The sequence below is a fragment of the Salvelinus namaycush genome, chromosome 4, assembly GCF_016432855.1.
Source record: "Salvelinus namaycush isolate Seneca chromosome 4, SaNama_1.0, whole genome shotgun sequence".
NCBI classification, from domain to species: domain Eukaryota; kingdom Metazoa; phylum Chordata; class Actinopteri; order Salmoniformes; family Salmonidae; genus Salvelinus; species Salvelinus namaycush.
The window spans coordinates 51753046-51766622 of NC_052310.1; the positions used below are offsets into that span (position 1 = coordinate 51753046).

The 13577-nt window shown below is 41.5% G+C and overlaps 1 protein-coding gene across 1 annotated transcript in view; it reads right to left on the minus strand.

The window, feature by feature from the left end:
* LOC120045915 (attractin-like protein 1) overlaps nt 1-13319 on the minus strand; it is a 176292-nt gene extending 162973 nt beyond the window's left edge. The window contains exon 1 of the mRNA XM_038990841.1: nt 12317-13319. Within this exon, the coding sequence (XP_038846769.1) occupies nt 12317-12558 (242 nt within the window). The 5' untranslated portion in view covers nt 12559-13319. The remainder of the gene's footprint in view (nt 1-12316) is intronic.
* Nucleotides 13320-13577: the final 258 nt, after the last annotated feature.

The following is a 13577-nucleotide window of genomic DNA, read 5'->3' on the forward strand; positions in this document are numbered from 1 at the left end:
CTGCGAGCTGTTGGCTAGAGTGCATTTGCTATTTAATGCACCAGTTTTTGTGACAAAACTATCAGTAGAGTTGAAAATGCGATGGAAACACATTGAACTTTTTATTTTTTATTCGGTACATGAAAGTTTGAAGGGATACTTCAGGATCTTGGCAATGAGACCCTTTATCGACTTCCCCAGAGTCAGTGCTTGCCGCACTGGTCACACATTCTAATGTAAGCCAACTCACGTTAGCTACTTATCATGAATGCAAGCACATGGGGAAAGAGGGATACCTAGTCAGTTGTACAACTGAATGACTTCAACTGACATGTAGAGGTGTGGGGGGCCGCCTTAAATCGACATCCACGTCATCGATGAACAGTGGGTTAACTGCCTTGTCAGCTCAGGGATTGATCCAGCAACCTTTCGGGTTACTGGCCCAACGTTCCTACCCGCCAGGCTACCTGCCGCCCCATGACTTAATAGGTCTGAGTCAACTGTCTTGCTTTTTGCAGATTGCATATTTCAGAAAACTAACTAAATAAGCACCCTAGCTATCATAGTATCCCCAGACAGTAACGGTGTTATTTTTGTATTAAGGAAGAGCGTTCACTTTGGTGCCAGTCTAGTGTTGGCACATAAGTAGTACAGATTGCTAGCTCGCTAAGCTAACTACCTTGCTCACTAGATAGCTAAGCTAACTATCTTGCTGGCTAGCTAGCCAGTTAAAGTTAACTAAGTGAGAATGTTATGAGGACAGGGCTGCTAATTGCTTGGTGAAGTGTACTTTGATTATTTACTTTTTAAATACGCTGGCTGTGGCAAGCTACTCACTGTCAAACCACCATGCCTACTCTCGCTCACTTTGTGACCTAGGGCTGAGTGATGTTCAATGAGCAGCTCTTAGAGCGCCCTCTACAGGCAAGCATTGAAAATGTTAACAAAATTACCGCAAATTAGCAGACTTATTTGTTTATTCTATGTATATAATATCGGTGCTTTATCTGTTGAATAAAGACCGATACAAATATTTATGTGAAAGGCCAATATCGGAAAATAATATCGGTCAACTGATTTATCGGTCGGGCTCTAATAAAAATGGTATCCATGAGTTGGAGAAGTAAATAAAGGGCTTCAATGACAAAATCCTAAAGCCTCCCTTTAAGCAAAAAAGTACATTTTGTGTACACTACATCATCACGCACTGATTTTTATCCACAATAAGTTTATTTTGTGGAAACATACCACTGGTGGGAAAAAGCACATATTTTCTTTATGCAGATTCTAGAATATCTGCATGAAAATGAATTGGGTGGAAGCCTAGCTAGTGATTGACAGTATACAGGTATTATTGCATGTTGACTAACCAATCACAGATAATTAGATTAAATCTAGTCATGATCAGTTTATATATTTGATTCAGGTAAATTTAGTAGATTGGCTTAATATGGCATTGATGTTGTTGGTTGGCTAGCAAGCAAAACTTGACGTTACACATTGTTCACATTTGAGAAAATTGGTAGCTAACTATTGTTAGTTCAAATGAAGACAAGTATGTACTAATATGAAAGTGCAACTGTAAACTGTAAATGTATAAAACCCACCATAGCTTAATTTATGAATGAGGTCCCAGGGGGAGGGTTCTCGGTTGAACCTGGATGCGCATCGGACTGTCTTTACACTTTGAAACCCACGCCCACTGTTATGTATAGCACCGCCCTCCGGGCAAAATCAACTATGGTTAATGGCAGCCCAATTATGGTGACCGGATGTGTGTTGAAAGGAGTCGGTGTATGGAAAGCAAATCAGCTAATTGGGCAGATTTGTTGCCAATCTTGACCAATGAGTTGATAAGCCGGCGACCAGTGCACCGGTGTTGTATCGACGTGCCTGCTGACCTGAGGTGGTTCCTACTGGGCGACTATCACAGCTGTGTCGCCGGCGGGAGCTGACGTGGCAAGTTTCCCTCCCATGATTTTATTAAAAGTAGGATAGCAACCTACACAAGAAATAACTAATATTGATAACCATCTACATGTCACCTTGATACATGCATAGGCCTACAATCTACTACTGCATGTAGAGGGCATGAATGGCAACAACACTGAGACCGAGTCCTTCAGCAACGGCGTAGGTAGTAGGTAGCTACCTAGTAGCCAATATCAGGGTGACATTCACATATAAGAACACGTATGCAACAGTACACCATCAGTACTTTTAATAAAAAATAAAAACAATTGTCAGTTTTATAACTGAACATTTACCATTATTTGTGTAAAACTAACAGTGAAATATAACTCAGACTCATCCTCTGGCTTCAAAACAGAAGTCCAAACTTTTGCGGTACGTTAGTTGCGCGGTAAGAAACAAAAAAACACTGCCTAATGAAAATCGTCTAACCTATAGCAGAGCGCTTGACACACCCACTCCTTTCCACAAGCCCACTACTTTCATTTCGACACACCCACTCGCCGGTCGTCATATTGAGCTGCAGCTACCCCCTTCTCGACGAAATGGGGCGGGGCCCAAATACTTGCCTTGCCAAAAGGCCCACTGCAAGCCCAACGTCATGATCTACTGAAATTGAGAATTTTTCCAGACTACAGAACTAGACTTGGCAGATCAATTTATCTGTACTATTATGGTGGACTCAGAGATAGAACTGCATTGAGCACCAGAGTCATTGCAGTGCTGTTTAGTGATGCCACTGCAGAACCGTATCAGTAGCTTAGCTTAGCTCAGTATCAGTAGTATCAGTACCTTGTGACCTAGCTTATGATCATATTCCACTTGACGTCTGTATTGCTGTCCATTCAGCATTCTGACACCAGATATGGATATGGCCATGTCATTATGGATACTGACAATTTATATTTGATGACTAAATAATATCACATTATAAAACATAAGGCATAAAAAAGAGAGATCAGACCTTGATGAAACATCCAGTCAAGCAAATACATCCCAACAACATGATTAAACCTCTAATCATATGTGGTTTGAAACAAGACATGGATCATACGTCAGCTGGGCTCTCAGAAAAAGAAAGATGGGGGAGTGTTAAGTAATTTGCATATTATGTTCGGTTTTCTCCTGGCTGAACTTGGCTAGGCAAAGTGAACATCTGTGCCTCACATACACCCTTAAAAAAACACTTGAAAAACGTCCCTCGAGACGCCGTAGACAGTATACACTTCCTCAAAATAGTCTGAATTAATCTAAGATAACTCAAGAAATTGACATTCATTTTGACGTTTTTTTCCGAGGAAGTCTTAGTCATGCAATTTTACATCTAACTAAGATGTTTGGTGCAGTATTTCTCAAGTAAAATGTGCATGAAATCGTCTCTCGTTGAATGACAACAGACACTACATTGAAGAATCCCTACAGTTGATCACCGACGAAGGGGCATAGACTTCGGCTAGAGTTACGTGCACAAGCAGACGAAAAATCCCTTGCCGAAGACCAAAACGTGACAGAATGTCATCATAATATATGCACAAACTGATTTGGATAGAAAGCATGTGGATGCCAAAATGTACCCAAGTTTACCCAAAATCCAGAAACTCCCAAGAGATTCCATACATTGAAACTAGTTTGGGGGAGTTTTCCCTCTCCTCCTCCTCCTCCTCCTCCTCTCTCTCCCTTTAGTGCTGTACTGAAACAGCTGCCAAAAACAGGTCACGTGACTCGTGACGTTGCTGGATGTAGGCCTAGCTCCGTTGCCAGTGAAATCATGATTCAGAATTTCAAAAAAGTGGACAAATTCCTTATTTTATTGGAAGCGTCTGGCAGAATGAGCAATTTTTGTCAAAAGTACTATCGGGTTTGGTTCAGTAAATGTGTACTTTTATATCATTATTTTCTGTAGTTGACTGCCACAGCAGAGGAGATGGGTAGCAACCGCATATGTGCGCCCTTGTGGGGGAGACCCTGCTACATGAAATATGTATATGCCCTTTTATGGAGCTTGATGTCACAGATGAAATGTTTTGGGGGATGGGGGAGAAGACACTGGTGCGACAGTTGACAGAGTTAGGCATATCGCAGGTAAAGTTAGTTACGCAAAGTGGAAAAAGAGATGGCAGCAAGAGCAAGCTGGTGTTCGGTCCCTGGCTGCACTTTGCACAGGAAATCAAGGGAAGAAGGCACCAAATTATACTGTTCTCCGATAAAAGATACAGAGAGATGGTTAGTAGCAATTTGAAATAGTAAATACAATGTAAATACTCCTGCAGCCAACCTTGCACCACTGCGCGTGTAGCAAGCACTTCAGAGACGATGCATATGAACGAGATATGGGCTGTGTCCCAATCGACAAGGAAAGGCAGCATTTCTAGGCAGGACGTAAAAATTGGCCTGTCTTAATCCCAAGGTACCTTAAAATGCTGTGTAACGCTCGTCTTCCTCTTGAACAAAAACAACAAAGTGAACGAACGAAAACGAAACAGTCCCGTAAGGTAAACACAGGAACACAGGAACAGGAACAATCACCCACAACCCACAATACAAAACAAGCTACCTAAATATGGCTCCCAATCAGAGACAACGACTGACACCTGCCTCTGATTGAGAACCATATCAGGCCAAACACATAGAAATAGACAAACTAGACATACAACATAGAATGCCCACTCACATCACACCCTGACCAAACAAAACATAGAAACATACAAAGCAGACTATGGTCAGGGCGTGACACGCTGCCTTCTAAGGTGCCTCCATTCGGGCGATTATGAAGGCAGCATCCCATGTATCCTTCGCTAGGAAGGCTATCCCATAACACCTTGCGGCGCAGGAAAAAATAACATTTTGAAATAATGACAGACAGACAGAAGTCCCCACTTGGGAGAAAAATAATAAGGAGAACTTCGCGAAATGTAACTATAAAGTTGATTTATTCACCAAATGATGTTAAAATGTTCAACAAATGACTTTCATATGTTGTTTATCAGCCCATTACCAAGCTAGCTAGCTAGCTAACACGTTGGACGTGATAGCTAGCTAACGTTAGTAGGCGAACTCTAGTCCTGCTTATCGGCTGTTTAGAGATGACCAACTAAACAAACTAAGCCTAATTGTAGATTCAGCAATGTGTAAATTGCAATGTGTTTTTATATCATGAAGTAATGAACTTGCTAGCCAGCTAAAGACATGTAGCAAATCGTTTTTCCCCCATTTGTTTTAACTTCTTATGACTGCAGGGGCAGTATTGAGTAGCTTGGCTGAAAGGTGCACAGAGGTGCCCAGAGTAAACGGCCAACTCCTCAGTCATAGTTGCTATTATATGCATAGTATTATTAGAATTGGATAGAAAACACTCTGAAGTTTCTAAAACTGTTTGAATTATGTCTGTGAGTATAACAGAACTCTGTTGGCAGGCAAAAACCTGAGAAAAAATCCAAACAGGAAGTGGAAATTCTGAGGCTGGTAGATTTTCAACCAAGATCCCATTGAAATCACAGCGAGATATGAATGGGTTTGCACTTCCTACGGCTTCCACTAGATGTCAACAGTCTGTAGAACTTTGTCTGATGGCTCTACTGTGAAGTGGGGCCGAATGAGAGGAGAATTAGTCACGTCTGCCATGAGGTGACCATTCTTTGAACATGCGCGTTCACATGAGAGGGAGCTCCGTTCCATCGCTCATCTGAAGTCAATGTAATTCTTCGGTTGGAACGTTATTCAAGATTTATGTTAACAACATTCTAAAGATTCATTCAATACATCGTTTGACATGTTTCTACTGACTGTTACGGAACTTTTGGACATTTCGTCAGGTTTTAGTGAACGCGCTTCGTGACTTTGGAATTGTTTACCAAACGCGCTAACAAAAGTAGCTAAATAACGGACATTATCGAACAAATCAAGCATTTATTGTGGACCTGGGATTCCTGGGAGTGCACTCTGATGAAGATCATCAAAGGTAAGGGAATATTTATCATGTAATTTCTGGTTTCTGTTGACTCCAACATGGCGGCTAATTTGACTATTGTTCTGAGCGCCATCTCAGATTATTGCATGGTTTGCTTTTTCCGTAAAGTTTTTTGAAATCTGACACAGCGGTTGTATTAAGGAGAGGTATATCTATAATTCCATGTGTATAACTTGTATTATCATCTACATTTATGATGAGTATTTCTGTTGAATCGATGTGGCTATGCAAAATCACTGGATGTTTTTGGAACTAGTGAACGTAACACGCCAATGTAAACTCAGATTTCTTTATATAAATATGAACTTGTTCAAACAAAACATACATGTATTGTGTAACATGAAGTCCTATGAGTGTCATCTGATGAAGATCATCAAAGGTTAGTGATTAATTTTATCTCTATTTGTGCTTTTTGTGACTCCTATCTTTGGCTGGAAAAATGACTGTTTGTCTGTGATTTGGCGGTGACCTAACATAATCGTTTGTGGTGCTTTCGCTGAAAATCCTATTTGAAATCGGACACTTTGGTGGGATTAACAACAAGATTACCTTTAAAATGATATAAGACACATGTATGTTTGAGGAATTTTAATTATGAGATTTCTGTTGTTTGAATTTGGCGCCCTGCACTTTCACTGGCTGTTGTCATATCGATCCCGTTAGCGGGATTGCAGCCATAAGAAGCTAACTAGATAAGGCGGCCTAGGCTACTTCATCCTAATCTAAGCTAAATGCATTGGATACAAATACTGGCATGTGATGAAGGATAACATGTCCATTATAATTATAGAAATGCATATCAAACATATACAGTACCAGTCAAAAGTTTGGACACCTACTCATTCCAGTGTTTCAGTTTCTACTCATTCAAGGCACACCTGTTAATTGAAATGCATTCCAGGTGACTCTCACAAAGCTGGTTGAGAGAATGCCAAGAGTGTACAAAGCTGTCATCAAGGCAAAGGGTGGCTACTTTGAAGAAGCTCAAATATAAAATATTTTTTGATTTGTTTAACTCTTGTTTGGTTACTACATGATTCCGTATGTGTTATTTCATAGTTTTGATGTCTTCACTATTATTCTACAATGTAGAAAACAGTTCAACTAAAGAAAAACACTGGAATGAGTAGGTGTGTCCAAACTTTTGACTGGTACTGTATATATTCAATGAAATGAATACAGCATTGTAATGTTATTGATGCATTTCAATCTCCTTGCAGGGGATTAGACAGATGAACTGCAGGCACCAGATGCCCAAACTTCAAAACCAGAAACATGGAGACATCAACACTTGTCATTTTGAATAAATATTAACACCTTTATTGGTTTTCCTGTATCTATGCACGAGTCCTTAAAACAAAGTCCATTGTACAAAATAGGTAATTCCCAAGTGAGGGACATTTTAAGTAGATTAACTTCCAACATTCATAAACTTGTTCAGTACATGAAGGCACATTTTGTCATGACCGACACAATTATTTTCATTCACGGGACAGGAGTTTACATGTTTTTGTTCCAGCCATTTACTAACACCTCATTCAACTAATTGTGGTTTAAATTGAAGACTTGCACACAGTGCAATCCCCTGGGACAGAAAATCACGTCTGAATAAGAAGAATGAGCTTCATAAATTACAATGTCCTGACAAATCTGCATGATAAACAATAACATGGGTGAATCTATTTCTATATAACACTGTGATGTTGCACACTCCACAATAAAATCCTGGGATATGGTGACTATCCTAGTGGCTGGGAGGTTCCCAACAAGTTCTTTACATCTGCAGGGTGTCAGGGTGATATGTCCTTCAAGCAGAGACAAGGAGGGAGAAATTAACCTCTGCTATTAATGTCCAATCTTTTTGTTAACAGTTTAGCATATTTTTAGGCTTGTTCAGTTTTTTACAGAAGAGTAAAATAACTCAGCCTCTAATTTTAACTAGTAACACCAAACCTAAAGTTAGGTAAACAGACACTGCATGCAGCTAGTTAGCAAGCTAGATCAACAGAATAAACAAATAACTTGGCTGGCTAGCAAGCCTAGAATGAACAGAACACAGCTGTCTGTTAAAAAATTGAGTTGGGCAGAACTGTTTTCTCCTGTCAAGCCAATGCAATGGAGTGAAATGCGATCAGGTTTCCCACTTCTTTCATTTAGACTGCATCATATCACCTTTCAATATCAGTTATCAACTAATATGAAACCATGTTATCCTAAACATCAGTGTAAGAGAGAGACACTGTAACCTTACACTGCAGAATAGAATATCCCAAAAATCATGGTGATAAATAGAACATAGGCTATAGAGTTTTGGGCTAATGTGAAAACATGGACCCACTAACGATCCCGCTCATAGAGGTTTATGATAAGCGATCATTCAATAAAGTTTGGCTACTTACTCATTAGATAACTGTCCAACAGGGTCAGCGTCTCCCATTCGTTTTTGGAATACAGATATTTTTTTTCAGGACACCAGAGTTTGTTGGCAGCAAAGTCCCAGTGGTCGCAAAAGCAAACTAACTGCTCCTCATCATCATCCTCCATTTTTGTAAGTATTGTAGTCACGTATTCGAATTCTCCACAGTACATACATTCCTCCTTTGAGGAATTGGAGCGCAATTGCCACAACTGCATGACCAGTCGGTCTTGATCCTGGGGATGGGTTGGATCTGTGGTACAGCTACTGCTGCGTCTTAGGTGGCAAGAGCAGCAGCGGCCATCTGAAGCTTAATTTGCCTCAATTCTTCGCCCGAATACTCAGGCTCAAATAAATACGGTTCGATCTGTGCACCTCCAGTTGTTTTCTTCATCACTCATGAGTATTTCATAGTCAGACATATTTGTAGGTTGTTTGATTAATTTGTATAACTAACGTGTAACGCTGTCTTCACTTATCCGCCAAAGAAAACTTGCATCTGTGGATAAGGGCATAACTTGCAGTTTCTACGTAGCAGGGATTCCCCCGAGAGCACACATGTGCAGTTGTTACCCATCTCCGCTGCTGTGGCAGTCAGCTTCATAAAATAATGATATAAAATCATCTCAAATGTTTTAGGTGAAAAAGTACACATTTCTTGACTCAAAGAATTGAGGCAAGAATTAAGCGTCAGTATAGAGACAAAGTAGAGTTGCAATTCAACGGCTCAGACGCAAGACATATGTGGCAGGGTCTACAGTCAATCATGGATTACAAAAAGAAAACCAGCCCCGTCGCGGACACCGACGTCTTGCTCCCAGACAAACTAAACAACGTATTTGCTCGCTTTGAGGACAATACAGTGCCACTGACACGGCCCGCTACCAAAACCTCCTTCACCGCAGCCAATGTGAGTAAAACATTTAAACGTGTTAACCATCGCAAGGCTGCCGGCCCAGACGGCATCCCTAGCCGTGTCCTCAGAGCATGCGTAGACCAGTTGGCTGGAGTGTTTAAGGACATATTCAATAAATCCCTATCCCAGTCTGCTGTTCCCACATGCGTCAAAAGGGCCAGCATTGTTCCTGTTCCCAAGAAAGCTAAGGTAACTGAGCTAAACGACTTTCGCCCCATAGCACTCACTTCCATCATCATGAAGTTCTTTGAGAGACTAATCAAGGATCATATCACCTCCACCCTACCTGACACCCTAGACCCACTCCAATTTGCTTACCGCCACAATAGGTCCACAGACGACGCAATCGCAATCACACCGCCCTAACCCATCTGGACAAGAGGAATACCTATGCAAGAATGCTGTTCATCGATTACAGCTCAGCATTTAACACCATAGTACCCTCAAAACTCATCATTAAGCTTGAGACCCTGGGTCTCGACCCCGCCCTGTGCAACTGGGTCCTGGACTTTCTGACAGGCCACCCCCAGGTGGTGAGGGTAGGAAACAACATCTCCACCCCGCTGATCCTCAACACTGAGCACAAGGGTGCGTTCTCAGCCCTCTCCTGTACTCCCTGTTCACCCATGACTGTGTGGCCATGCACGCCTCCAACTCAATCATCAAGTTTGCAGAGGACACTACAGTGGTAAGTTTGATTACCAACAACGACGAGACGGCCTACAGGGAGGAAGTGAGGGCCCTCGGAGTGTGGTGTCAGTAAAATAACCTCACACTCAACGTCAACAAAACAAAGGAGATGATCATGGACTTCAAGAAACAGCAGAGGGAGCACCCCCCTTTCCACATCGACGGGACAGTAGTAGAGAAGGTGGAAAGTTTTAAGTTCCTCGGTGTACACATCACGGACAAACTGAAATGGTCCACCCACACAGACAGCGTGGTGAAGAAGGCGCAATAGCGCCTCTTCAACCTCAGGAGGCTGAAGAAATTTGGCTTGTCACCGAAAACACTCAAACTTTTACAGATGCACAATCGAGAGCATCTTGTCGGGCTGTATCACCACCTGGTATGGCAACTGCTCCGCCCACAGAACCGTAAGGCTCTCCAGAGGGTAGTGAGGTCTGCACAACGCAACACCGGGGGCAAACTACCTGCCCTCCAGGACACCTACACCACCCGATGTCACAGGAAGGCCAAAAAGATAATCAAGGACAAAAACCACCCAAGCCACTGCCTGTTCACCCCGCTATCATCCAGAAGGTGAGGTAAGTACAGGTGCATCAAAGCTGGGACCGTGAGACTGAAAAACAGCTTCTATCTCAAGGCGATCAGACTGTTAAACAGCCATCACTAACATTAAGTGGCTGCTGCCAACATACTGACTCAAATCTCTAGCCACTTTATTAATTATAAATTGGATGCAATAAATGTATCACTAGGCACTTTAAACAATGCCACTTTATATCATGTTTACATACCCTACATTACTCATCTCATATGTATATACTGTACTCTATACCATCTACTGCATCTTGTCTATGCTGCACGGCAATCGCTCATCCATATATTTATATGTACATATTCTTATTCATTAATTTACACTTGTGTGTATAAGGTAGTTGTTGTGAAATTCTTAGATTACTTGTTAGATATTACTGCACGGTCGGAACTAGAAGCACAAGCATTTCGCTACACTCACATTAACATCTGCTAACCATGTGTATGTGACCAATAAAATTTGATTTGATTTGAAATCCGTTAGTACTTTTGACAAAAGTAGCTCAATAAAACAGCGAATTTGCCCACACTTTCTGAATCATGAATTCACTGCCAGTGTAGCAGAGCTAGGCCTACATCCCACCCCTTACAGAACCCCTTACAGAACCATAGTCGATATAGTCGAGAACAATCATCAGAAATCACGCGATATGAACTAGACAGTGGGGCATCGCCTGACCCACTAGTTGGTCAGAAGCTTCAAATCAACGTTTCATATCGTAATTTCCAAGTAGGCGGTAATGATAATTTTTATTGTGCTGTAACTGAAACTAGGAGAAGATCTTCTGATGTCCTTTCCCTTCGTCAAAGGTACGTAATGGATATATAAGTGTTTTAACCCCGGGATAGCCCGCTAATATGACCCATAGTATGGAAGAACATTTTTTGAGTGCAATTCGTCTACAGTACATCTACACCACGATTATGAAACATTGATTTGAACTTTCTGACCAACTAGTGTGTCAGGCGGCGCCCCACTGTCTGATTCATATCGGTTGAATTCTGATTATCGTTGACGATTATAGACTGACTGCAATTGTATTGGGTGTACATCTGGCAACATCATGAGTCAAGTGATCTGTTTTTTTGGCAGTTGTTTCAGTACAGCACTACAGGGAGAGAACAAACTCCACTGAACTAGTTTTAATGTGTGGAATCACTTGGGAGTTTCTGGATTTTGGGTAAACTTCTCCTTTAAATAGTGTGTCCCAGGAATCACCCTTAGTGGTGTGAGCAACACCTAGATGCATCCAGTTTTCAGGGGGATACAGTATCTTCAACCTAGCTTCCAGTTTCCCCTGAAAACTGGACGTGGGGACTCTGCTCGGGCATTTATTTAACGCCTGCTAAGTTAGGTTAGCCATGAAATGACAGCAATTGCAAGCCCCAACCACAAGATCAAAAAAACATGGCTTTATGTATTACATATCTGTTGAGTCTACAGGTGACTACTGCTAGGCCTATTTGATTGGGACATCGATAAGGTTCCCCTGAGAGAATTATTTGGACAAAAACCACCCTTGCGGGAAATGTAAAGACTTTATATCGTAGCGTGGCCAGAGAGCAATAACAAAGGAATGCGCCGGGTTACGGAGTCATGGCTCTCGATATTGGTTGAAGATTCTGAAGCATCAGCGGCAAGCCAATAACTGTCTACTTCAGACCAAGGTTGTAATAATGTCTAGTGGAATTTGTCTTTGAACAAAGGTTACAAAGTAGTCTAGACACAACCACTCAATACTCCATTAGAATGTTACTTGTAAACATTATATTTGTGGATACTTACTTGAATCTTCCCTGACAGTGTTGACACAGGTCTCCTACCCATCCTTGGTCACAGACGCAAGTCCCATTGGTGCATTTCCCAGAGAAGCAATTTTTATCACAGGACTTGGAGACTGATGCTTCGGTGTAAAACACCAAGTACAGCATAAGAAATGCCCCAAAATATATTTGTATGTCCTGGGGTCTCGTATTTGAATATTTAGTCCATGTGCGTCGACGCATTCCTCGGCAGTCCCCACCCATTCTACTTTAGAAACAGGTAAAGGTCTACTTTTCTGGTGAAGACTCCCTTATTCACACTTAAACAGCTGGAGTGACTCAACTATACGTCACTTATTGGTAATACATCATTTGTAAACAAAGCACTGGCGTATGCATGGGATAGCCTAGTAATAACGCGTAATAATGCATACACTCAACATCCAAATAGGCTTATTTATAGGCTATAGAAACATAACTCTGAAATCTGAGCATATTGCTAGAGTCATCTCCGGCAACTAACGTTAGAGCATCATCGGACAACGAAGCCTGCAAATTTGCACTGACGTTAATGCACTCCTTTAAACTTTCTTGAACTAATGAATGCACACACCGTTATTCCCAGAGGCTAAGAAGCCATTTTAAAAAAACAAAGAAATTTGTTGTGTATAAGTTGTAGGCCTATTCTAAATGAAGTATTTTCCAAGCAATTTTCAAGTTCGCCATCCTAATGTTTCCAGAAAAACTGGAAGAAAAGAGTTGGTCACAGGATGTATGTTAGTTCTGGATTCCTATTTCCATTGCAAGAGTCGGTTTTGGATGTTGTTCGCTGCGGTGGAGAATGCAGCAACCCGGACAAATAGATCAAGTTGACCGTTCTCCGTTCCGCTTTTTCCCACGTCCAGGTTAGGCGCATTCACCGAAGATAACGAGTTATTTGCATTAAAATCCTTTTAATCCTTGTCAGAGAGAGCGATATTCACCGATGAATAACAACACGAGTCCCCTACGTGAAGATGCTCGCACAGCTGGTTTTTCAACGGTGAAACTCCTGGACAAAGCTCCGAGCATGAGCAGTGCAAAATTACGCATTTAAAGAGACAGTAGCTACACGATTCAGCCGTATGGAGCGATAGTGTTCCTGACGTAGAATTGGGAATTACAATACTAGAACAGCTAGAACCTGCTTATGTTGGGATAAATGTCAGCCATTTTGGTCCGGTAGTTGGTCAACCATGGTTTACCAGTGCTGTGATAAGATATTGTGTAAAATAATGTATTTG